Here is a 24,103-nt window from a genome sequence, read left to right on the forward strand (position 1 = left end):
AAAAAAAAAAACAAAAAAAAACACAAAAAGCAAAATGTAAAGCAATAGAGGCAGATCATTGGTTCCCAGAGACCAAAGAGTCTTGGTAAGTGATTGACTGCAGAGGGGCAAAAAGGATTTTTTGTGATGGTAGAATGTCTCTAAGTCATTATTGTAGCAGTGATCACTTCAGTAAGGCTTTTTTTTTTTTTTTTTTTAACAGATTAAAGGCCTATTTCTTGGTCACATAATCTTTGCCAAGCTCTTTGGCCCTCAGGCCCACTCCATCATATTATCTGGAGCTGCCTCCCAACTTTAGCTTTAGCTTTTCCTGTTTAGTGCCTTTTTACTCTGTTGCTGTTTAGACTTTTCCTGTGGATGACTGTTACTGAAAAACACCATTCAGGGTCCCAGTCTGTCTGAGCTGAGTTCTCTGTGTTCTCCATACTAATACATTAAGTGAATCTTTTTTAGTATATTAAAGTCAAGGCCTAGAGATGGTCTCATCTTAACACACTGGAAAAATAGTCATTATTAATATAGCATATGTTTTTAAGAGTCTAGAAGTTTACTTTTCTGAAATTCACTTTCAGTCTCCTCCATATAATATTTGAAATAAATTTCTGCAGTTAAGGCCTACATCTCCAGTTTGCTAAATTAATCTCAGGATGGTCTCAGGAATCTGTGTTTTGAAAGAATCCAACAAGTGATCTTACTGATCAATCAGGCTTAGAAACTACTGGATTGAGGTAGTTTCTGACCCCATCTTTTAAAAACAGATGAATAAAATCTTAATAAAAATTTTAATAAATAGATAAATAGAATATTTTATCTTTTCATACCTTTACTCAGACTTCACTAAGGTGTACAAATGCAGATTTTATCAGACGTCTTTGCAGAATACTTTTTCACATGCCATTATCTGCTGTCTCTCACTACTACAGTTGATCTTTTCACTCTCTAAAGGAAAGCAGGGTATTATCTAGCTAGTTTTATTAGGAGACTACTATGTGCCAGACATTTTACAAGGGCTCACTATTTAATTCTCATAGATGATAAAAATGAAGTTAGAGACGATAAGTAACTTGGCCAAGGATGTAGCTAATAAAAGTAACTTGGCCAAGGATGTAGCTAATAAGTACCAGGGGTGAGGTTTGTGCTTGGCTTTAAAACAAGGGTATTTTTCTTTTTTAATATGTTTGTATAAATTTAAAGAGTACAAGTGCAGTTTTGTTAAATGGATATATTGAGTAGGGATAAATTCTGGGCTTTTAGTGTAACCATCACTCAAATAGTATACCTTGCACTCATTAATTACTTTCTCATCCCTGAACCCCCTCCCACTCCCTAGCCTTCTGAGTCTCCAGTGACTATTATTCCACACTCTGTCCATGTGTACACATTATTTGGCTCTTACTTATAAGTGAGAACATCCAGTATTTGACTTGTTCCTGAGTTGTTTTCACTTAACAACATGGATGGCCTCCAGTTCCATCCATGTTGCTGCAAAAGACATGATCCCATTCTTTGTTATGGCTGAATAGTATTCCATTGTGTGTGTGTGTGTGTTTATTTATCCAGTCATCCACTGATGGACACTAAGGTTGATTCCATATCTTTGCTATTGTGAATAGTGTTACAATAAATATTTGAGTACAAGTATCTTTTTAATATGATGATTACTTTTCCTGTGGGTATATACCCAGTAGTGAGATTGCTGGATTGAATGGCAGTTCTATTTTTAGTTCTTTGGGAAATCTCCATACTGTTTTCCATAGAGGTTGTACTAATTTGCATTCCCACCAACAGTGTATAAGCATTCCCTTTTCTCTGCATACTCATCAACATCTGTTATTTTTTGTCTTTTTAATAATAGGCATTCTATTGACATAAGATGGTATCTCATTGTGGCTTTAACATTTCTCTGGTGATTAATGATGTTGAGCATTTTTTCATATGCTTGTTGATCATTCATGGGTCTTCTTTTAAGAAATGTCTATTTGTGTCTTTTGCCAGTTTTTTAATGGGGCTATTTGTTGTTTTGTTATTGTTGTTGAGTTGTTTGAGTTCCTTGTAAATTCTGGAAATTAGTTCTTGTAGGATTCATAGTTTGCAAATATTTTCCCCCAATCTGCAAGTTGTCTGTTCACTTTTAAAATTATTTCCTTTTCCATGCAGATGCTTTTTAGTTTAATATAGTTCCATATGTCTGTTTTTGATTTCGTTGCTTATGGTTTCAAGGTCTTATGAATTCTTTGCCTAGACAAATGTCAAGAAGAGTTTTCCTTAGGTTTTCTTACAGAATTTTTATAGTTTCAGATCACAAATTTAAGTCTTTTATTTGTATTTGATTTTTTATATGATTTGAGACTTTCTTCCACATATGACAATCCAATTTTCCCAACACCATTTATTGAAAAAGATATCTTTTTCCCAGTGTATGTTCTTGTCACTGTTGTCAAAGATCAGTTAGCTATAGATATGTGGCTTTATTTCCAGGTTCTCTATTCTTTTACATTGATCTATGTGTCTGTTTTTATGCCAGTACCATGCTGTTTTGATTATTGTAACCTTGCAGTATAATTTGAGGTCAGGTAATGTGCTCTCTCTAGCTTTGTTCTATTTGCTTAGGATTGTTTCTGCTATTTAGACTGTTTTTCGGTTCCATATGAATTTTAGGATGATTTTTTTCTCATTCTGTGAAAAGTGATGTTGGCATTTTGATAGGAATTGCATTGAATCTGTAGATTGTTTTGGCAGTATTCTCATTTTAATTATCTTAATTCTTCTGATTCATGAACATGAAGTGTTTTTCCATTAGCTTGCGTCACCTGAAATTTCATTCATCAGTGTTGTAGTTTTCCTTCATTCACCTCCTTGGTTAACTATATTCCTAGGTATTTTATTTTATTTTTTGGTAGCTATTGTAAATGGGATTGCCTTCTTGATATGGTTTTCAGCTTGATTATTATTGGTGTATAGAAATGACACTCATTTTTGAATATTGCTTTTGTATTCTGAAACCTTAGTGAATTCAATTATCAAACCTAAGAATTTTTTGGAGGAGTCTTTAGGGTTTTCTAGGTTTAAGAGCATATTGTCAGTGAACAGAAATAAATTATTTCTGACTTCTTCTTTTCCAACTTGGATGCCTTTTCTTTCTTCCTTTTGCCTGATTGCTCTGGCTAGGACTTCCAGTACTAAGTTGAATAGGAGTGGTGAAAGTGGGCATTCTTGTCTTATTCTAGTTCTCAGGGGAATTGTTTTCAACTTTTCCCAACTCAATATGATATTGGCCGTAGGTTTGTTGCATATGGTCTTTATTATTTTGAGGTATGTTTTTTCTACTATGCCTAGTTTATTGAGAGCTTTTCTCATGAGGGGATGTTCAGTTTTATCAAATGCTTTTTCCACATCTATTGAAATGGTTATGTAATTTTTGTCTTTAACTGTGTTTATGTAATGAAACACATTTATTGGTTTGTATATGTTGAGCCATCCTTGCATCCCTGGAATACAACCCGCTTGGTCATGGTGTGTTATCTTTTTGATGTGCTGGTGGATTCAGTTTGCTAGTATTTTGTTGAGGATTTTTGCATCTATCTTCATCAGGGATATTGATCTGTAGTTTTTTTTGTTTGTTTGTGTTCTCGTCAGACTTTGGTGTCAGGGTGATACTGGCTTCATGTAATGAGCTAGGGAGGATTCTCTCCTGCTCAGTTTTTTTGGAACAGTTTCAGTAAAATTGGTCCCAGTTATTCTTTGTATGTTTGATAGAATTTGACTGTGAGTTCATCTTAACCTAGGCTCTTTTTTTTTGTTGGGAGGATTTTTGTTATTGGTCTGTTCAGGATATCTAGTTCTTCACGGTTCAGTCTTATGAGGTTTTATGTTTCCAGGAATTTATCCATTTCCTCTAGGTTTTTTGGTTTGTGAGTGTATGGTAGAGTCTGATGATCTTTTGTATCTCTGTGGTGTCAGTTACAATGTCTTCTTTGTTTCTTGTTATGTTTATTTAGATATTCTTTCTTCTTGGTTAGTCTAGATAGCAATTTATCAACTTGTTTATCTTTTCAAAGAACTGACTTTTCAATTCAGTGATCCTTTGTTTTTGTTTTGTTTTGTTTGGTTTGTCTCCATATCATTTAGTTCTACTCTGATCTTTGTTACATTTTTTCTTCTGCTAGCTTTGGGTTTTTTTCCTTGTTTTTCTAGTTTCTTGAGGTATGACGTTAGGGTGTTAATTTGTAATCTTTCTATTCTTTTGATGTAGGCATTTGATGCTATAAAACTCCCTCTTAGCACTGCTTTGGCTATATCCCAGAGGTTTTGGTAATTCTGTCTCCATTTTCCTTTGTTTCGAAAAATTTTTTTGAATTCTTTCTTAATTTTGTCATTGACCCAAAGATTATCTAGGAGTGTGGTATTTAATTTCATGTGTTTGTACAGCTTTGAGAATTTCTCTTGATATTGATTTCTAGTTTTATTCCATTGTGTTCTGAGAAAATATTTGATGTTATTTCAATTTTTTTCAAATTTATTGAGGCTAGTTTTGTGGCCTAACGTATAGTCTTATTTGGGAGAATGTTTCACATGCTGATGAGAAGAATGTATATTCTGTGATGTTGGATAGAACGTTCTGTAAGTGTCTATTAGGTCCATTTGGTCTAAAGTTCAATTTAACTCCTGTGTTTCTTTCTTGATTTTCTGTCTCAGTGATCTGTCTAGTGCTGTGACTGGGGTGTTCAAGTGCCCCAGTATTATTGTATTGCTATCTGTATCTTTCTTTAGGTTTGGTTTAGTAACATTTGTTTTATGAATCTGGGTGCTCCAGTTTGAGTACATATGTATTTAATATTATTATATCCTTTTGTTAAATTGATATCACCTGTTCTCATTAGATAATGATCTTTGTCTCTTTTTTTACTGTTTTTGATTTAAAGTTGGTTTAATTTGTTATAAGTATAGCTACTCCTGCTTACTTTTGGTTTTCATTTGCATAGAATATAATTTTCCACCCCTTTATCTTTGTTTGTTTGTTTGTTTGTTTGTTTTTGACAGAGTCTTACTCTGTCACCAGGCTGGAGTGTAATGACACAATCTTGGCTCATTGCAACCTCTGCCTCCCGGATTCAAGTGATTCTCCTGCCTCAGCCTCCTAAGTAGCTGGGATTACAGGTGTGCACCACCACACTTGGCTAATTTTTGTACTTTTAGTAGAGAAGGGGTTTCACCATGTTCATCAGGCTGGTCTCAAACTCCTGACCTCATGATCCACCTGTCTTGGCCTCCCAAAGTGCTGGGATTACAGGCATCAGCCACCGTGCCCTTTATCTTTCATCTATGTGTCTTTACCAGTAAAGTGAGTTTCTTGTAGACAGCATATAGTTGGTTCATTTTAAAAATCCATTCTGCCTATCTTTATCTTTTAAGTGGAGCATTTAATTCACTTACATTCAAGGTTAATATTGATACATGAGGTTTTCTACCTGTCATGTTGTTATCACTAGTTGTTTTATGGATTCTTCGTTTCTTCATTTTTTTCTTCTGTGTCTTTGTGATTTGGTTCAGTTTTTTCTTTATGCTATGCTACCTCTAGGCTAGTAGAAAAACTAAGAGATTATCCTTAATAATTTCTACTGACCCATTTGCTCCTAAATTTATCTGCCTCTTTATCCTTGGACATAAGCAGAAAGATTAGAAAAATACTTTTTCCACTGGCATATTAGTATGTCTCCATTCTAACAAAATCCTGACCATCTTTTCCTAACTAGAAGGTTTTTCAGGGGTGAGTTACTTGCTTGCCTTTTGCAAGTGGGACCATTGTTTTTCACAAATTGACTTATACTATAATTCATTTTTTTGAGACAAGGTCTCGCTCTGTCACCCAGGCTGGGGTATCACTGCTCACTGAAGCCTCGACCTCCCAGGGTCAAGTGATCTTCCAGCCCCAACCTCTCAAGTAGCTGAGACTAGAAGTGTGTGCCATCACACCCAGCTAATTTTTAATTTTTTTATAGAGAAAAGGCCTTACTATGTTGCATAGGCTGGTCTCGAACTCCTGGGCTCAAGCAATTTCCTGCCTCAGCCTCCCAAAGTGCTGGGATTATAGGCATAAACCACTGTCCCTGGCTGACTTATACCTTAATCTAGTTAATAACCATTCTTTACTTTGGTCAATTATAAATTTATTTTTAATACACAATTTAAGAGTTACTCAGAGCAACCTTATTTATATTAGAAATTTTTTTCTCCCCAAAATATCACATCCCCTTTTACCTTAGTTTCCTTTTATCTAAAGTGATGGGGTTTCTAAGTTTCCCTCTATCTTTAATATTCTGTGAAGTTTGTCATTTAGTATACAAGTGGCCAACAAACATATGAAAAAAAAATGTTCAGTACCACTAATCATCAGAGGAGTGCAAATCAAAGCCAGAGTGAGATATCATCTCACACCAGTCAGAATGGTTATTATTTAAAAGTCAGAAAATAAGAGATGCTGGTAAGGTTGTGAAGAAAAGAGAACACTTATACACTGTTGGTAGGAATGTAAATTAGTTCAACTACTGTGGAAACAGTTTGGAGATTTCTCAGAGAACTTGGAACTACCATTCAACCTAGCAATTCCATTACTGGGTATGTACCCAAAGGAAAACAAATTGTTCTACCAAAAAGACACATACACTTGTGTGTTAATTGCAGTACTATTCACAATAGCAAAGACATTAAATCACCCAAGGTGACCATCATTGGTGAACTGGATAAATAAGATGTGGTACATATATACCATGGAATACTATGCAGCCATAAACAAAAACAAAATCATGTCCTTTGCAGCAACATGGATGCAGCTGGAGGCCATTATTCTGAGTTAATTAATGCAGGAACAGAAAAATCAAATACCACATTTTCTCACTTATAAGTGGGAGGTAAATATTGGGTACACATGATCATAAAGATGAGAACAGTAGATACTGAGACTACTAGAGAGTGGAGAGAGGGAGGAGGGCAAGAGCTGAAAAACTCTTTGTTGAGTACTGTGCTTACTACCTGGGTGATGGGATGATTCATACCCCAAACCTCAGCATCATGCAATATACCCATGTAGTAAATCTGCACATATATCATTTGAATCTAAAATAAAAGTTGAAATTATTTCTTTAAAGTTTGTTATTTAGGACACATATTTCTGTATGGAGAATATTGAAATGGGTATTAGGTTTCTATGCTAGTTCATAAAACCTCCTGAACAAGCAATGTACATAAAATATTGTCCAAATAGAATGTTATTCAAGTATGTCTAATCACAAATTATAATGTTGTTTGTAATATAGCCGTGAAGCAACTCTTACTCCACTTTTGTACCCTATCCTCCAGCAGCTTGGGGAAGGACAAGAAGCTGTGTTAGAGAGATAGATTAAATCCTTCGAGGTGTCAGAAATTCCACATTAAGATGCAAGTGGCTTAATCTGCACAACATCTAGATCTGTGCTGCCCAGTATGGTAGCTACTAGCTACTTTTGCCATTTAAATTTAAATTAATTAAATAAAAAATTGATTTCTTCAGTCACATTAGCCACATTTCAAATGTTCAAAAGCCACATGTGACTAGTGGTTACCTTATTGGACAGAGCAGATATAGAACATTTTATTATTATTACAGAAAATTCTACTGGGCAGTTACTGATCTAGAACTGAACCTCCCTATGCCTACTTCTTACTGCAATGAATGCAGCATATTGTACTTTGATGTCTTTGTGTTTGGTTCTCTTTTGAGGACTAATCAGTCCAAATTGGATTAGTTTGCAATTGCCACATCAATTTTAATAAAAAAATTTCTTGACCTGAGTTTGAAAACTTTCTTTTGATAGCTTTTAATGCTTGGCAGTGGTGTTCATGATGAAAACAGAAATTATTCATCTTTGGTGTCTGTAAAGATAACTTTGAAAAAATACTTTTTAGGCAGCTGAGATTCTACTACAAAATGGAGCAAACCCTAATCAAAAAGATCAAAAACAGAAGAGTGCTTTGGATGAAGCAGATGATGAAAAAATGAAAGAATTACTAAAATCTTATGGTGCTATTGAGACTGATAATGGAGATGAGAGAGATGCTATAGTCAATGGTATGTATATCAATATTGCTGCTATTTTATACAGAGATATATCTCTATTTAGGAAAATCTTCTGATTTGTTGTGTAAATTGTTTCATAACTAGGATAGATGTGTCCTATGTTTATTAAACTCTTCAAAAGCCATTATTTATTTTTAGAAAATAGCATTTAAAAATATGGTTTAATTTATAGATCATAGGATCCTATTGGATTGGAGTTACATGTTGAAATGAAACCTATAGCATTCATCAAGCAAACATTAATCTCCCTAACATTAGATTTGAGATAGAGATGTAATTGAAGCCAGGCGGATCAGCTTAGTTGTGGTAGGGCTGGAAAAGGGGTGACATTATACTGAAGTTTTTGCAACTAAGATTCCATTACTTCAAAATTTGTAATGATTCATATATCAGTTGGATTCATGCCAACTTTTAAAGAATCTAGTATTCTAGCATATTAACTTGTTAAAGGAAATATACTTGTATATGTGTAATATATTTTGCAATGAAAAGAATATTTCAAGGGAATGTATGTACAATCAGGCAAAATTTTATGAACCATTTTAGCAATACTTTATACTTTATTAAGTATTGAGGAGAGGGAATTTTTCTTCCTTTTCCCTCATGCTCAAACCTTGACTCATAGAAGAAGATCCTCAGGAATGTATCTATATTCTCACCATGAGGGAGAATGCTGGGGAGAGCAATTGTGTAACACACTTCTCCCCTAGCCTACCAACGTCCTTACCAACTGTTGATTTTCACAGAAGAATTACTAATATAATTGGTCAGAGCTAAGGATATTCATTGTGTTATATTTCACCAGTGGGCTAGATCATGGATAGGTCAAGGTCAAGAGTGAAATAAATTTCCTCTTTTCATTGCCCGCTAGCATATGATAAGTCCATAGGGTCAGGGCCTTTCTCAGAGGCCCAGCCATTTCACACTCCCTCTTCACAGCTATACCTGAAAGTTCCCATGATTTAGATTAGCTCAGTTTATCAGGGAAGTCTTGCATTTGGAGTTATTGATAGATCTATTGTAAAGTGATAGATCTGTTCCCACATATCTACTGTTTCTTGTTTCCTTGATCAGGTACCCCAGAAGGATGAAGAATATAGAGTACAATCATAATATAGAGAAAGGGAATCCAGAATAGGAGTAGGGTCCAAGAGAATTTACAGAGGCAATTAATCAAGTCATGTGGACGTTGGAATCAGATAAGATCTGGTTTCAGTTCTGTATGACATTGGGCAACTTCTTGAACCCCACTAAGCCTCACTTTCCTCTTCTGCAAAATGGATATAATAAACTACATACTTCACAGGTTCATATGAAGATTAAATGAGATGATTTATGGATAGTTTTTGGCACCCAGCATGTGACAAGTGCTCAGTAAATGTTAGCCATAAGTAGCCAATTGATGATGAGTACTGATTAAGATATAATAGTTGTAGATTTGACTTACCCTTCTCATCTGCATCACATTAAAACTGAAAAATAAAACTATATTTTTGCATATTCTTATTATATTTTCTAATTTTACTTTTTAAAGAAAAAATTCCTGCTGTCCGGTCTGAAAGACATAAACAATGTTTTTGTGATGATGGCAAAACTATTGATTCACCTTTCCTTTCACACCAAGAAAGATCAAGTGAAAGCCTTTCTGTGGTGAGTGAAGTTAAAATTACTTCGTTCTTCATCTTAGAAAATGCCATTCTTTGAGCCAGCCAGTTAGTTATTGGCTAACGGCAATGCTCTCCATTTTAATGACACAAAGATTGAAATTTTTTTATTATAAAAGATAAGATAATGAACAGAATGGGCCTGGAAGTTATGCTATGTGGTTAACTCTTAATTATTTGCTTTGAATGCAGAACTGTGGAGTAGCTGCTATCCTTTATACCTAGTTTGAGTTCTTTGGCTACTTCTTGTCCATAGAGACTGCCACTGTCGTAAATGTGTCTTTACTCACTTCCATAAGTGTCTAGGAGATGCAGGATATAGAAAAGATTCTGGAATCTAGACAGAGAAGAGGATTAAGCAGCCTGGTTTAGCTAACCTTGATCCCATATGGTTTATAGTAATACAATTTGCTGCAAAACCTACCATGTAAAGGTAGCTTTTGAAAAAAAGAACATAGCAGTTGCTTAATAAGATATATATATTGATTGAAATTCTTAGTTTGACAAAAACACAAAGCTTAACTAGGCACAAAATCTCAACTAAGGTAGCATCCTCAATGAAACCTTATTTTGGGTAAGTCTTGGCCCATAGTGTCCAAGACTGAATACATCTACAATACGAGCAAAGCAGAAAGGAAAGTTGGCACCAAAAGATGTTTCTTTGTCCTAATCTGTGGATACAGCTTAGCCTGGGCACAAATTCTCATCTTCTGTTTGCTTTTATAACCATAAATCGTTCACTGTATAAAGCGGTAAACCTTAGTTGTGTTTTTATTTTTGCTTGTTTTTTATATTTGTATTTTATAATTTCACTTGGATGCATTTAATAAATGACAGCAGTAAGATTGCTTTACCAAATAATTAGATTATTTTATTATGTACTTTTTGAATATCTTTTGTGAGCACCAAAGTAAAATTTCAGGGCAACATATTTCAGAAGACTTTGAGGATCTACATGTTTTAGAAATGAATGTGTATGGAGAGTATATTAAAGGATAGGTAATACGAGTCAATCAATCAATCATCATTAGTGGAACAATAGCTATGAACCCACAACGTTTTTTTTTTTTTTTTTTTTGAGACGGAGTCTTGCTCTGTCGCCCGGGCTGGAGTGCAGTGGCCAGATTTCAGCTCACTGCAACCTCCGCCTCCCGGTTTACGCCATTCTCCTGCCTCAGCCTCCCGAGTAGCTGGGACTACAGGCGCCCGCCACCTCGCCCGGCTCATTTTTTTTGTATTTTTTCGTAGAGACGGGGTTTCACAGTGTTAGCCAGGATGGTCTCAATCTCCTGACCTCGTGATCCGCCCGTCTCGGCCTCCCAAAGTGCTGGGATTACAGGCTTGAGCCACCGCGCCCGGCCGAACCCACAATGTTGAAACCATGTACAAATATAAAAGGCATGCTTCTGCCTACAAGATCTCATTGTCCTGATGAGGAAATATAATGTATAAGATGTTATTATGTTAGTGTTAAATTATGTAGCACTGAATTTCTTAATTCTGAGAAAAAGGAAATCAGCATGGATTGGATAAGTCAGAAGTTTCCTGTATGAATGGGTTTTATATGATTATAATATTCACTATTTAGGGAGTTCTTACTTTGTGCTGACATTTTCCTTAGCATTTTAATGTGTTATACAATTCAGTCACAGAGAGGATAAGTAACTTGCTGGAGTCACCCAGATAGGAAGAGGTGAAGACAGGATTTACACCTGAAAGTCTGGTTCCAGAGCCCGCTCCACAATTCTCTCTCTCATAGGGAAAGAGAAGAATCAGGGCAGAGTGAATTGAAAGCATTCAAGGCAGGAAGATTGGTACTGACAAGGGCGTGTAGAAGTGGTATTAAGTCCCCTTTGTGAATTTCTGAGAGCATAGTGTTTTGTACTTCTAAGATTAGGTATAAGATTTTAATAGTGTGCAGTGAAAGTCATAAGGCCTTAAAGTGAACTTGTTGTATATATGTACTTTCAATGTTATGTGACTTTTTTTTCTCCTACACCTATAGTTTCAACAGAAGTCAGTGATAAATTGATTTCTTATGATTACTACTTTTACATTCTATTTTCCAGGATATCTACTACGTAATTCAAAATATATTTGTTTGCTTTTGTTCAAATCTGCAACATTTATACAGTTAAAAAGTATGAGTACATTTTGAGCATAGAGAGGAATGAGCATTTTTAGGAACACTTTCTTTAGTATTTTATTTATTCTATGTTTGTCAATGGCATGTCAGAGAGCATATCTACCCCTTTGTAATGAAGTTTCAAATATTTTTATCTGACAGCATCAGACCCTCAGTGCCATTCTACAAGATATAGAAGAAAAACAAGAAAATTTATTAGAGTTTGAAATAAGAAACCCTGAAGATGCAGGTAAATATAGACTCATACTCAAGTAGATATTTTCAGATACCCAAGGTCATCTTCTTCTTAAGGTACATATTTATTTGAGCGCTCACAATGGCTGAAAAAGTGGTCTTCTATTTTTATGTGAGAGGATTTAAAGTGCTAGGAATTATTAATATCATTAAAAGTAACTTACTTAAAAAGTAAGTCCAAAGTGTCTTTTAATGATAGCTAAAAGGCTGATTTTATCATGATGCAAACCAGTAGTTTGTGTTGTTAAAGATACTTCTAGATGCAAAGTGCTGCATGAGTAATTTGAGAGACATTCAGAACTATAATCAGAGATAAGCTATACCAGTGATATGTTTAGATAATCCTATGACAGAAAATGTAAGATTGTGGCAAGAGATGAGATTATGTTACCCTGTGGGTTGTCAGCTTCACCCAGCTATGGTAACCCTTAAAAGTAGATCAGAAATAGTGCAGTGGAAGGTGGTGCGGCAGTGACACAAGGAAAGCAAATCCTCCTACTTTCAGAAGAGCATATATAACAGGTGGATGTCTGACTGCAAAGATATCTTCCTGTTTTCAAAACACTAAAGATTCAAAATAGCAAATTAGACTCTGATCCCTGACCTAATAATCTTAATTTCTCAAACTTCAGTGAATATATGCAAGCCCTTGATGACGCACATATGTCTTTTTTGAGTTATGATTTATAAGGTGGAAAGTAGTTCCTGATAAATTCAGATCTGTGGAAGTAAAAGTTAGTTAAAAGTAGTAACTAAAAGTAAGGTAATTTAAAGTACCTCATCGACCTTTTGTATAGCAGGATATAACTGTTCATCTCCTGTCCTAACTCATGTTTGCATAGTCTTTAAAAAAATAATCTCCTTTAAAATTTTACACATTCTACTTTTCATCCTGGCCTCACATGGTATGTGTTATGTTTGGAGGAAACTAATAGAAAATAATTCATACCCCCAAACAAAAATGTACAGTTAGTATATTTATTTCATTTACTATTTGTAATATCTTTTGCATCCAAGATGATCATTCCAAGTTTATAATTTTTTTCATTATGGAAGGCATACAGATATACTTCAAGAAAAAGAGAAAAATGCTAAAATTAGCTATTGTCCTACCACAATATTTTGTTGTTTTATTTCCAGACCCCCGCGCCACTTTTTTTTTTTTTTTGTCTAAGAACATAGTAATGCAATTAGACCTCAGTAAAACTCTTAAAAACATAGTTTTGATCATGATAGATATGGTAATTTTGCGTTTTTTCCACAGTCTTCATTCCTAGTGTTCAATAAATGTTCCACAGTTTCCTAAATTTTTCCCTTTTTGTTGAACATTTGGATGATTTCCAATTTTTTGCTGTTCTTCTACAATATGTAGCTTTTTCTGGACGTATTATCTTCTTAGGAAAGATTAACAGAATTGTAACTACTGGGTCAAATTACATAAGCATTTTAAATCTATTGATTTATATTGATAGATTCTATTTTATAGATAGTACTAATTTTCACTTTGGAAGTGAAAATACTGATGCTACTAGCAGTGTACACATTAGTGTCTTTGTGTACACAGCTAGTAGCATCAGTATTTTCATTTTAAATAACCTTACTAGTTTAATAAGAAAAATATGCCTGATATTTTCATTTGCCATGTTGCTTATTAGTGGTACTTTTTTTTTTTTTTTTTGAGATGGAGTTTCATTCTGTCACCAGGCTGGAGTGCAGTGGTGAGATCTCAGCTCACTGCAACTTCCGCCTCCCAGGTTCAAGCGATTCTTCTGCCTCAGCCTCCCTAGGAGCTGGGACTACAGGCGCATGTACCATGCCCAGCTAATTTTTGTATTTTTAGTAAAGACAGTATTTCACCATGTTGGCCAGGATGGTCTTGATCTCTTGACCTCGTGATCTGCCCACCTCGGTCTTCCACAGTGCTGGGATTACAGATGTGAACCACTGCACCCGGCCCAGTGGTACTTTTCACTAGTTTTATTCCCTATTTTGAGAAGTGTTTCTATTATTTGTTTGTTCATCAAGTGGAGCCGATTTATGTATTACAATTATTTACCCCTTTTCCACCATAACTGCTGCAAATACTTTTTCAGTGACTTGTCTTTTTCTTTGCCATGTGTGTTAGTTTTTGTTTAAATATATACAATTACAAATTCTGTATAGTAAAAATTCATCGGCCTTTTTCTATTTATTTGAATGCCTCTAAAATTAGGAGCTTCTCCCCACCACCCCCAGGTTTCGTAGTTTAATTTTATTATATTATAGCCAATACATTGAATAATCTTGATGCTTTTATTTTTGTCTTACTGCCCTTAAGGAAGGAGAGGTAAGACAGTGGGACCCTGGAGCTCTTGGATGGTAACTAATTACTGAATGTGGTTGGCTCTGCCACTCCCTGACAGGTGTTTAAAACTCAGTCTCTGGAGAGCAAAACTGCTCAGTTTTCTAAGACTCTTCTGAAATTTCTCTACGGCCCATCAGGTTGGAACTCCTATGATGTGGGCAATACACATTGCCCTTTCCCTATGTCCTCTCAGTCTTCTCTCAGCTTCTTCTTCTTTTTTTTTTTTTTTCTGATGAACCATCCTACACAGACTCTCACTGTCAGGTGGAAGCCCTCATAGGCAGGGTCACAGGGCAGGCTTCACAACAAGTCCTCAGGACCTTTGCACCTCAGGCCCACTGTTAGAAGGGAAGATAATTAATTCTCAGCTCAGCAGCAACTTTCTTTTGGCCCTGCTGTGGTAGCTTCTCATTTTTCAAAGTCTCTAGATGTTCAAGAAGGAAGCCAGATACCAATTCATTGTCACCTCAACTTAGAGTTCAGTTAGGTTCTCTAAATAATCCTTTGAGGAACTTACCCTAGCAGGCTTGAGGTAAAGGAGAGAATCCCCTTTACCCCTTACTCCTGCTGCTGAATATGCAGATTCCCACTCAGGTAAGCAACTGCTCTCTAAAGAAATCTTTTTTCAAATTCACCCTCCTCCACATCTCACACTTGTTATAGCTTTGATCTGGCTGAGGGATCTGAGTAATGAGTCCCATTTTGTACATCTTTGAAAATTTTTCTGAAAGAGACCTTGCATTCACTTTTCTATCAGTTATCAACTGAACTGTTTCAACTGAACTGAGGCAGAAAATTGCCGTTGTTAATATTTTATATATTTTCCCTAAGCATTCTAATGTGTAATTCATCTGAAATTTTTTTCTGTATTTAAGGATAGAATAGGTTTACCCCGTATTACTACCCTATTTATTCATCCCTATTTGTTGAATAATTTCTCTCATCCTCATTGTTTTGTAATATCTAATCAAGTAATAAAATATTACACATATTAGGACAATTATAGATTCTCTTTAATATACCATTGATTAATATCATCTTTGATAAAGAAGTGGTACCAAACTATATGTAAAATATATTTCTGTTGTTTCTTATAGAAACATACTGAATATTTTAAGTTCCTGTAGTATGTTATTTTTACCTATGGTTTAAAATTCAGTTGGAAAAGCTGGGTTGACAGAGCACATAGATAATTTTAAATGTCTTTTAATAAACAGCGTCAAATCGGCTGAACAAAGTTATATCTAAATTCTTATTGATTGTACACATTTTCCTCCTTTGTTAGAATATGCATCATATTGTGAAACTAATCCTTAACCACAGTATTAGGGAGATAGAAACTACTCTGAGGAAACTGACTCAATACTTATCAAATCATTTGTCTGATTTGCTGAGGGAATTTCTGAAACGAATTCTACCTCTGAACCTCATGTCATTTTCTACCACAGATTTTCTCAAGTTACTTTATCCAGAAAAATGTACATTGGTCCAAAAAATTAGGAAAAATTTTAAGAAACAAAGCCGAAAGTGAAAGAAATAACAAGTAGCTTAAAAGAATTAAAATATATGCATTTAACCCTTTCAGTTTCCTACTTGGGCATCTGGATTTGTACATAACCCACATTTGTGGGTAATCATGTGGATCTGTGTTGGGAGGAAGGTCATTATGCCTTTACTTGGAAAGCAAAGGAAGAAAGTCAGAAGATTTTAAGTAATTATTGTAATGGTGGTTTGTAAGATCTACAGGTGACCTTAGGTATCATATAGTACAATGTAAATGTTATTATAAGTGCAAAGAACAAGAACTGACAGCATGATTCTATTTTTTAAGTGCATATAATGTATAATTATACATAGTGTAAGCATTTAAAATAATAAATATATAACACAAATTTTACAAACACACACACCCCTGAAGTATTAACAGTAATCTCCTTTGTTGAATACATTAGAGGAAAAGCAGTGGGGTGAGTAGGGATACTCTTACTTTTCATCTTTGTAAATATTTATATGGCTTGAAAAAATTTTACGATGTTAATGTATTCCTTTTGTATTTTAAAAAATAAAATAATTTTAACAGACAAAATATCTTCCTTTACTACCTTCATTTCACAGGTAAGAAAGTTAACCGTGTAAGTTACATGACTTATCCAGGCTCACAAAACTTAGTGGGGCAGCAGGATTAGAACTCAGGCTGGCCTACTCTTTTGCAGTATTCTTATCTATACACTTCAGGGCATTTCCGTAGATTGACATTGTTAAGTAAGCCTTAATTGAGATATCTGGGCCATTAATATTGGGGAAGAGCATAGGGAATAATGGCTTTTTAAAATTAACAATAGGGCTAATTCTCATATGACCAAATTTGACATTCACTATCCCTCAGTTAGCTAACTTTTTATTGTCATGTTTCTAGAACAGTACATTGAGAAGATGTTAAATATAAAAGAGATTATGGATAATGTGCTTGCCAAGCAGAAAGCAGAAAGGGATGATCTGGCTAAAAAATACAGGTGAGTAGAAAAAGGAAAAAAAAAGAGTGCTTCTGAGTTTCTAGAATTTTTCCACTTTTAGCGGCAATAGTTGTCTAGATTTCTTAAGAATACAAAAATACATTGCTTAGGGCCAAAAAATGACTTTATAAGGTTGTCTTATCTTTTACCACCATGGAAAATTATACTTCCCAGAAAGGTATTTTTCTACATTATTACTTGAAATAGTCAAAAAAGAACATTTCAATATCTTAAAAAGTTGTCTACAGTAGAGAATTTTATGAAAGCTTTTCTGGTTGTGAATCCCACAGATAAATTTATTTCTTTAGCACACTCAAATTTTCTACACTAAAAAAATGTTTCTTTTTGCTGTCACAAATGTCCTTCTAAGCAGTTGATCAATCAGTTGATTAATTTTGTGTTTTATTGTATTTCTAAAATCTCAAGGTCCTTAAAGAGTTTTGTCCTGATTATATTGGTTATATACCTCTTCTCATATTTTTTGTGAAAAAAAGTTACATTTTTTTCTTGTTTTGGCATTATTTTTTATTAGTTTTTAATAGACTTAACTACTTATGCTCCCTATTCTTTATTCACAATTTTCTAAACATGTCCTTATATATTCTTCTCTTATAATCATTTAATGTCTATTACGTATTAAATTTTTTTCTGAACTTATTTTTAAAAATCAGTTTTCTATTTTTATTTTTAATCCCCATTTTGCCTTCTTCTCCAGTGAAGAGCTAACATAAGTTCCTTTCTATTTCCTCCTTGTTTTCCTGTCAATGTAAAGCAGTGAGCTTCTATAATCTACATATGGGTAATTTTAGGGGACTTTGGAGAGGCTTGCTTGAATTTCCTTTAGTGTCCTGTGGTTAACAATGTACTACACCTGGAATTTTCAAAAGTTTCTGATCAGTTGGAGTTTCACTATGTAAATTCTTATTAATATTGCTATAAGACTTCACATCTTGGTGTGGGTAATCTAAAGTTTTGTCTCTGAACTCCTTGTTTCACATAATTTTAAGTCTGATGTTATGTATTTCTTTTGCATTTTATGCTACCAGTTGTTTGCTAATCTGAGTCCTTCTTCTTGCTGATTTTTTCACTTATGTATACTACTTCTTTTAACATCCAGTCTGCTAGGAGTTTAGTATCAGCTCTAAACTTTGATAGGAGAGGCAAGATATATATCTATACTATTGCTTTTCCTTAAAACAGCAGCTCTTAAACTGTGGTCCAGGGACCCCTGGTGGGTTTCCTGAGACCGTTTCACAGGATCTGTGAAGTCAAAACTATTTTTTAATAATAATACTAAGATGTTATTGCTCTCTTGCTCTCATTCTCTCGTGAATGTACAGTGGAATTTTTCAGAGGCCGCATGATATATGATAAAGCCTGATAGAGTGTGTTGTGTATTCTTTTGTTTAAAAAGTTTTCTCAGTTTTAATTTCTAAAACAGTAAATAGTGATAGATATTCATATACACAAAAACTGTTTGGGTTCCTCAATAATTTTTAAAAGTACAAATAGTTCCCGAGACCAAAAAGTTTGAGAACCACTGAAAACAAAGTATCCAATAATCTGAAGGTCAGGGTGGGATTGGTGGGCATAATCAAAAGACAAAAGTATGAACATGTGAAAAGCCATTTCCTCTTCCTTAGTCCTCAAGGTCTTGAGAAATTCAGTTTGGGGAAGACACACAGAATGATGCTTTCCTGGGTAGTCCCTCTGGACTTGGAAGTGTCTTCATACAGGTTCAAAATACAATTACAGTAATTACTTGGGGAACTAACATTTCTCAGATCTAGCTGAAGTATGATTATTCACAAAACAATCTTGTTCTTCCATAGCTAAGAGAACCTGAATAGAACTTTCAAATTGTACTTACTAATAAACAGGTAAGCAAGCCCCAAATTTAAAGAATGATGACTCTCCTTAGCCACCAACCGCTACCTTCCAACCAACGACTAAATAGATGTTTAGATAGATGATCCAAGTTTTGTTTATCTTTTAGAGTTGACTTGCAATTGATAATAATGATATGAATATAAAATCTTGATAATCTTCCTGTCACCTCCTTAAGAAAAGGGCACACTTACCTTAAATAAAGGAATCAGTTTCCTCTCAAAGTAAATATTTTGTGTCAACAGGCTGCAGGTGGTCAGATTAAAAAAATCAAAGGCAGTAAATTGCACAGGTATAGTTTTGTGTATTTCAGAGTTATTAAAATTGAGACAAAGTATCTTTGACCTCTAAATGACTGCTTTAAAAAGTTTTCTGCTGTTACTGCATTTTTTTCTCTTTCTGTTTCTTCCTATAGGATATCCATAGAGTCATTTAAGCATGGAGCCCTGAGAGAACAATTGGCCAACTTGGTGGCAAGACAGAAGAGTCTTTTAGTTGTGGCAAAAAAACAGAAAAAAATAAGCCTGAAAATTCAAAACTATAAGAATGTTACATCATTGCCTTGTCTTAGTTTAAGGCAGCTCCCACCCAGGTCAGAAAACTGCAGTGAAAAGGACAGCCAAGAACTCACTAGTCTGGAAAATTTAGAGCATCCACAATCAGGTTTACTTTCGCCTGTTTGTGGAAGCATGCAGGAAACACAATTGTCTCTGGAAACTTGGAACTGCAGCCAAAATACCAACATTTGTCTAAATTCAGAGGCAGTGAGAAGGGGAGAATTTTCTGGAAATGATGTGAATTCTAAACAAAATGTCAGTGATTGTACCTTGGATGGTTTTCCAAAATCCCGACATTCAGATGGCACAGAGAATAATAAATTACCATCCCAACCTGTTGCTTTTATTGGTCAAACAGAATATTCACAGAAAGAGAAAGAGAATGATCTTACAGAAGCTACAGACAAAGACCATGAATTCTGTATTCCTTCCCCAGTAATCGGCAAATTAAATATTTCAGAAACTGCAAGTGTCCTTGCCGAAAATGCTGCCCATCCATCAAATATTATTTGTGATCAGGACCTTTCCAATTATCATCCTAAAAGAGGAAACAGGAGAACAACTTCCCGGCAATCACCTACAGGGGCATCAGAATCCCTGGCACATCAAGGGGTTGCTGTCTTAGGCAGTGATACAGTGCATCCGATGAAACCATATCGTAAAAAATCAGTTTCTGCTGTTCCACGTGCAGATGACAGTCAGATCTCCTCTTCCTCTGGATCTGGGCAACAAGATACTATAAAAAAGCCTTTAAACTACAGTACAGCTCCTAAAAAGAAATGTATTCAGATAAAAGATTTGATATTACTAGGAAGAATTAACCCAGGAAATAACATTCTGGAATTCAAAACACAGGTATTCTATATTTTATTCTCTAAAATCATGCAAATTTTATAAATTAGTTAGTAAATGTTCCTGTCACATGATATAGACATTTAACTCTGATTTGGGAAATGGGGTTTTGCTGGGCTTCCTGAATAGAGGGACACAACCATTGTATTCTTAGCAAGTGAATTCATATTTCTGAAATTGCCCTGATACATTTATTTTTATTTTTTTAATTTTAATTTTTAAGTTCCAGGGTACATGTGCAGGATGTGCAGGTTTGTTACATAGATAAACGAGTGGCATGGTGGTTTTACTGCACCTGTCAACCCATAACCTAGGTATTAAACCCAGCATGCTTTGACTATTTTTCCTAATGCTCTCCCTCCCTCAACCCCAGTCCCCGACAGGCCCCAATGTGTGCTGTTCCCCTCCCTGTGTCCACATGTTCTCATTGTTCAGCTCCCACTTATAAGTCAGAACATGCAGCATTTGATTTTCTATTCCTGCATTAGTTCGCTGAGGATAATGGCTTCCCAGCTGCATTCATGTCTCTGCAGAGGACATGATCTCATTCCTTTTTATGGCTACATAGTATTCCATGGAGTATATGTACCACATTTTGTTTATCTGGTCTATCACTGATGGATATTTGGGTTGATTCCATGTCTTTGCTATCGTGAACAGTGCTGCAGTGAACATACATGTGCATGTATCTTTGTAACAGAATAATTTATATTCCTTTGGGTATATGCCCAGTAATAGGATTGCTGGGGCAAATGGTATTTCTGGTTCTAGATCTTTGAGGAGTCACCATACTGTCTTTCACAATGGTTGAACGAATTTACATTCCCACCAACAGTGTAAAAGCATTCCTATTTATCTGCAACCTCACCAGCATTGGTTGTTTCTTGACTTTTTAATAATCACTGTTCTGACTGGCATGAGAAGGTATCTCATAGTGGTTTTGATTTGTATTTCTCTAATGATCAGTGATGTTGAGCTTGTATCCATATGTTTTTTGGCCATATGAATGTCTTCTTTAAACCTGACAAAAACAAGCAATGGAGAAATGATTCCCTATTTAATAAATGCTGCTGAGAGAACTGGCTAGCCATATGCAGAAAATTGAAACTGGACCCCTTCCTTACACCTTATACAAAAATTAACTCAAGATGGATTAAAGGATCAGAGGTTCCAAGATGGCCAAATAGGAACAGCTCCAGTCTACAGCTCCTAGCGTAAGCAACTCAGAAGACGGGTGATTTCTGCATTTCCAACTGAGGTACTGGGTTCATCTCACTGGGGCTTGTCGGAGAGTGGGTGCAGCCCATGGAGCGTGAGCCAAAGCAGGGCAGAGCATCGCCTCACCAGGGAAGCACAAGGGGTCGGGGAATTCCCTTTCCTAGCCAAGGGAAGCTATGACAGATGGTACCTGGAAAACTGGGACACTCCCACCCTAATACTGCACTCTTCCCATGGTCTTAGCAAATGACACACTAGGAGATTATATCCCATGCCTGGCTCGGAGGGTCCCACACCCACGGAGCCTCACTCACTGCTAGCATAGCAGTCTGAGATCAAACTGTAAGGTGACAGCAAGGCTGGGGGAGGGGCGTCCGCCATTGCTGAGGCTTGAGTAGGTAAACAAAGCGACCAGGAAGCTCGAACTGGGTGGAGCCCACCACATCCCAAGGAGGCCTGCCTGCCTCCGTAGACTCCACCTCTGGGGGCAGGACATAGCTGAACAGAAGGCAGCAGAAACTTCTGCAGACTTAAACGTCCATCTGACAGCTTTGAAGAGATTAGTGGTTCTCCCCGCATGGAGTTTGAGATCTGAGAACGGACAGATTGCCTCTTCAAGTGGGTCCCTGAACACCGAGTAGCCTAACTGGGAGGTACCTCCCAGTAGGGGCCAACTGACACCTCATATGGCCGGGTGCCCCTCTAAGACGAAGCTTCCAGAGGAAGGATCAGGCAGCAACATTTGCCGTTCTGCAATATTTGCTGTTCTGCAGCCTCTGCTGGTGATACCCAGGCAAACAGGGTCTGGAGTGGACCTCCAGCAAACTCCAACAGACCTGCAGCTGAGGGTCCTCACTGTTAGAAGGAAAACTAACAAACAGAAAGGACATCCACACCAAAACCACATCTGTACGTCACCATCATCAAAAATCAAAGGTAGATAAAATGACAAAGATGGGGAGAAACCAGAGCAGAAAAGCTGAAAATTCTAAATATCAGAGTGCCTATTCTCCACCAAAGGAACACAGCTCCTCACCAGCAACAGAACAAAGCTGGATGGAGAATGACTTTGACAAGTGGAGAGAAGGCTTCAAATGATCGGTAATAACAAACTTCTCCGAGCTAAAGGAGGATGTTTAAACCCATCGCAAAGAAGCAAAAAACCTTGAAAAAAGATTAGACGAATGGCTAACTAGAATAAACAACGTAAAGAAGACCTTAAATGACCTGATGGAGCTGAAAACCATGGCACGAGAACTACATGATGCATGCACAAGCTTCAGTAGCCAATTCGATCAAGTGGAAGAAAGGGTATCAGTGATTGAAGATCAAATGAATGACATGAAGCAGGAGGAGAAGTTTAGAGAAAAAAGAGTAAAAAGAAACAAACAAAGCCTCCAAGAAATATGGGACTATGTGAAAAGACAAAATCTACGTCTGATCAGTGTACCTGAAAGTGGCAGGGAGAATGGAACCAAATTGGAAAACACTCTTCAGATATTATCCGGGAGAACTTCCGCAACATAGCAAGGCAGGCCAACGTTCAAATTCAGGAAATACAAAGAATGCCATAAAGATACTCCTTGAGAAGAAGAGCAACGCCAAGTCACATAATTGTCAGATTCACCAAAGTTGAAATGAAGGAAATAATGTTAAGGGCAGCCAGAGAGAAAGGTCGAGTTACTCACAAAGGGAAGCCCATCAAACTAACAGCAGATCTCTTGGCAGAAACTCTACAAGCCAGAAGAGAGTGGGGGCCGATATTCAACATTCTTAAAGAATTTTCAGCCCAGAATTTCATATCCAGCCAAACTAAGCTTCATAAGTGAAGGAGAAATAAAATCCTTAAAAGACAAGCAAATGCTGAGAGATTTTGTCACCACCAGGACTGCCTTACAAGAGCTCCTGAAGGAATCACTAAACATGGAAAAGAACAACTGGTACCAGCCACTGCAAAAACATGTCAAATTTTAAAGACCATCAATGCTAAGAAGAAACCACATCAACTAACGAGCAAAATAACCAGCTAACATCATAATGACAGGATCAAATTCACACATAACAATATTAACCTTAAATGAAAATGGGCTAAATGCTCCAGTTAAAAGACACAGACTTGCAAATTGGAAAAAGAGTCAAGACCCAACAGTGTGCTGTATTCAGGAGACCCATCTCATGTGCAGAGACATACATAGGCTCAAAATAAAGGGATGGAGGAAGATCTACCAAGCAAATGGAAAACAGAGAAAAGCAGGGATTGCAATCCTAGTCTCTGATAAAACAGACTTTAAACTGACAAAGCCCAAAAGAGACAAAGAAGGCCATTGCATAATGGTAAAGGATCAATTCAACAAGAAGAGCTAACTATCCTAAATATATATGCACCCAATACGGGAACACCCAGATTCATAAAGCAAGTCCTCAGAGACCTACAAAGACACTTAGACTCCCACACAATAATAATGGGAGACTTCAACACCCCACTGTCAACATTAGACAGATTAACAAAACAGAAAGTTAACAAGGATATCCAGGAATTGAACTCAGCTCTGCACCAAGTGGACCTAATAGACAT

The 24,103-nt window shown here is 36.0% G+C and overlaps 1 protein-coding gene across 1 annotated transcript in view; it reads left to right on the top strand.

Moving 5' to 3' along the window:
• The window catches only part of ANKRD31 (ankyrin repeat domain 31), a 179,704-nt gene that overhangs the window by 134,242 nt on the left and 21,359 nt on the right, over positions 1–24,103 (top strand). Inside the window, exons 17-21 of the mRNA XM_011959242.1 lie at positions 7,942–8,104; positions 9,648–9,763; positions 12,065–12,152; positions 16,918–17,014; positions 19,317–20,313. Coding sequence (XP_011814632.1) covers positions 7,942–8,104; positions 9,648–9,763; positions 12,065–12,152; positions 16,918–17,014; positions 19,317–20,313 — 1,461 coding nt within the window. The remainder of the gene's footprint in view (positions 1–7,941; positions 8,105–9,647; positions 9,764–12,064; positions 12,153–16,917; positions 17,015–19,316; positions 20,314–24,103) is intronic.

This window comes from Colobus angolensis, unplaced genomic scaffold (genome assembly GCF_000951035.1).
Source record: "Colobus angolensis palliatus isolate OR3802 unplaced genomic scaffold, Cang.pa_1.0 Scaffold49, whole genome shotgun sequence".
Lineage (NCBI taxonomy): Eukaryota > Metazoa > Chordata > Mammalia > Primates > Cercopithecidae > Colobus > Colobus angolensis.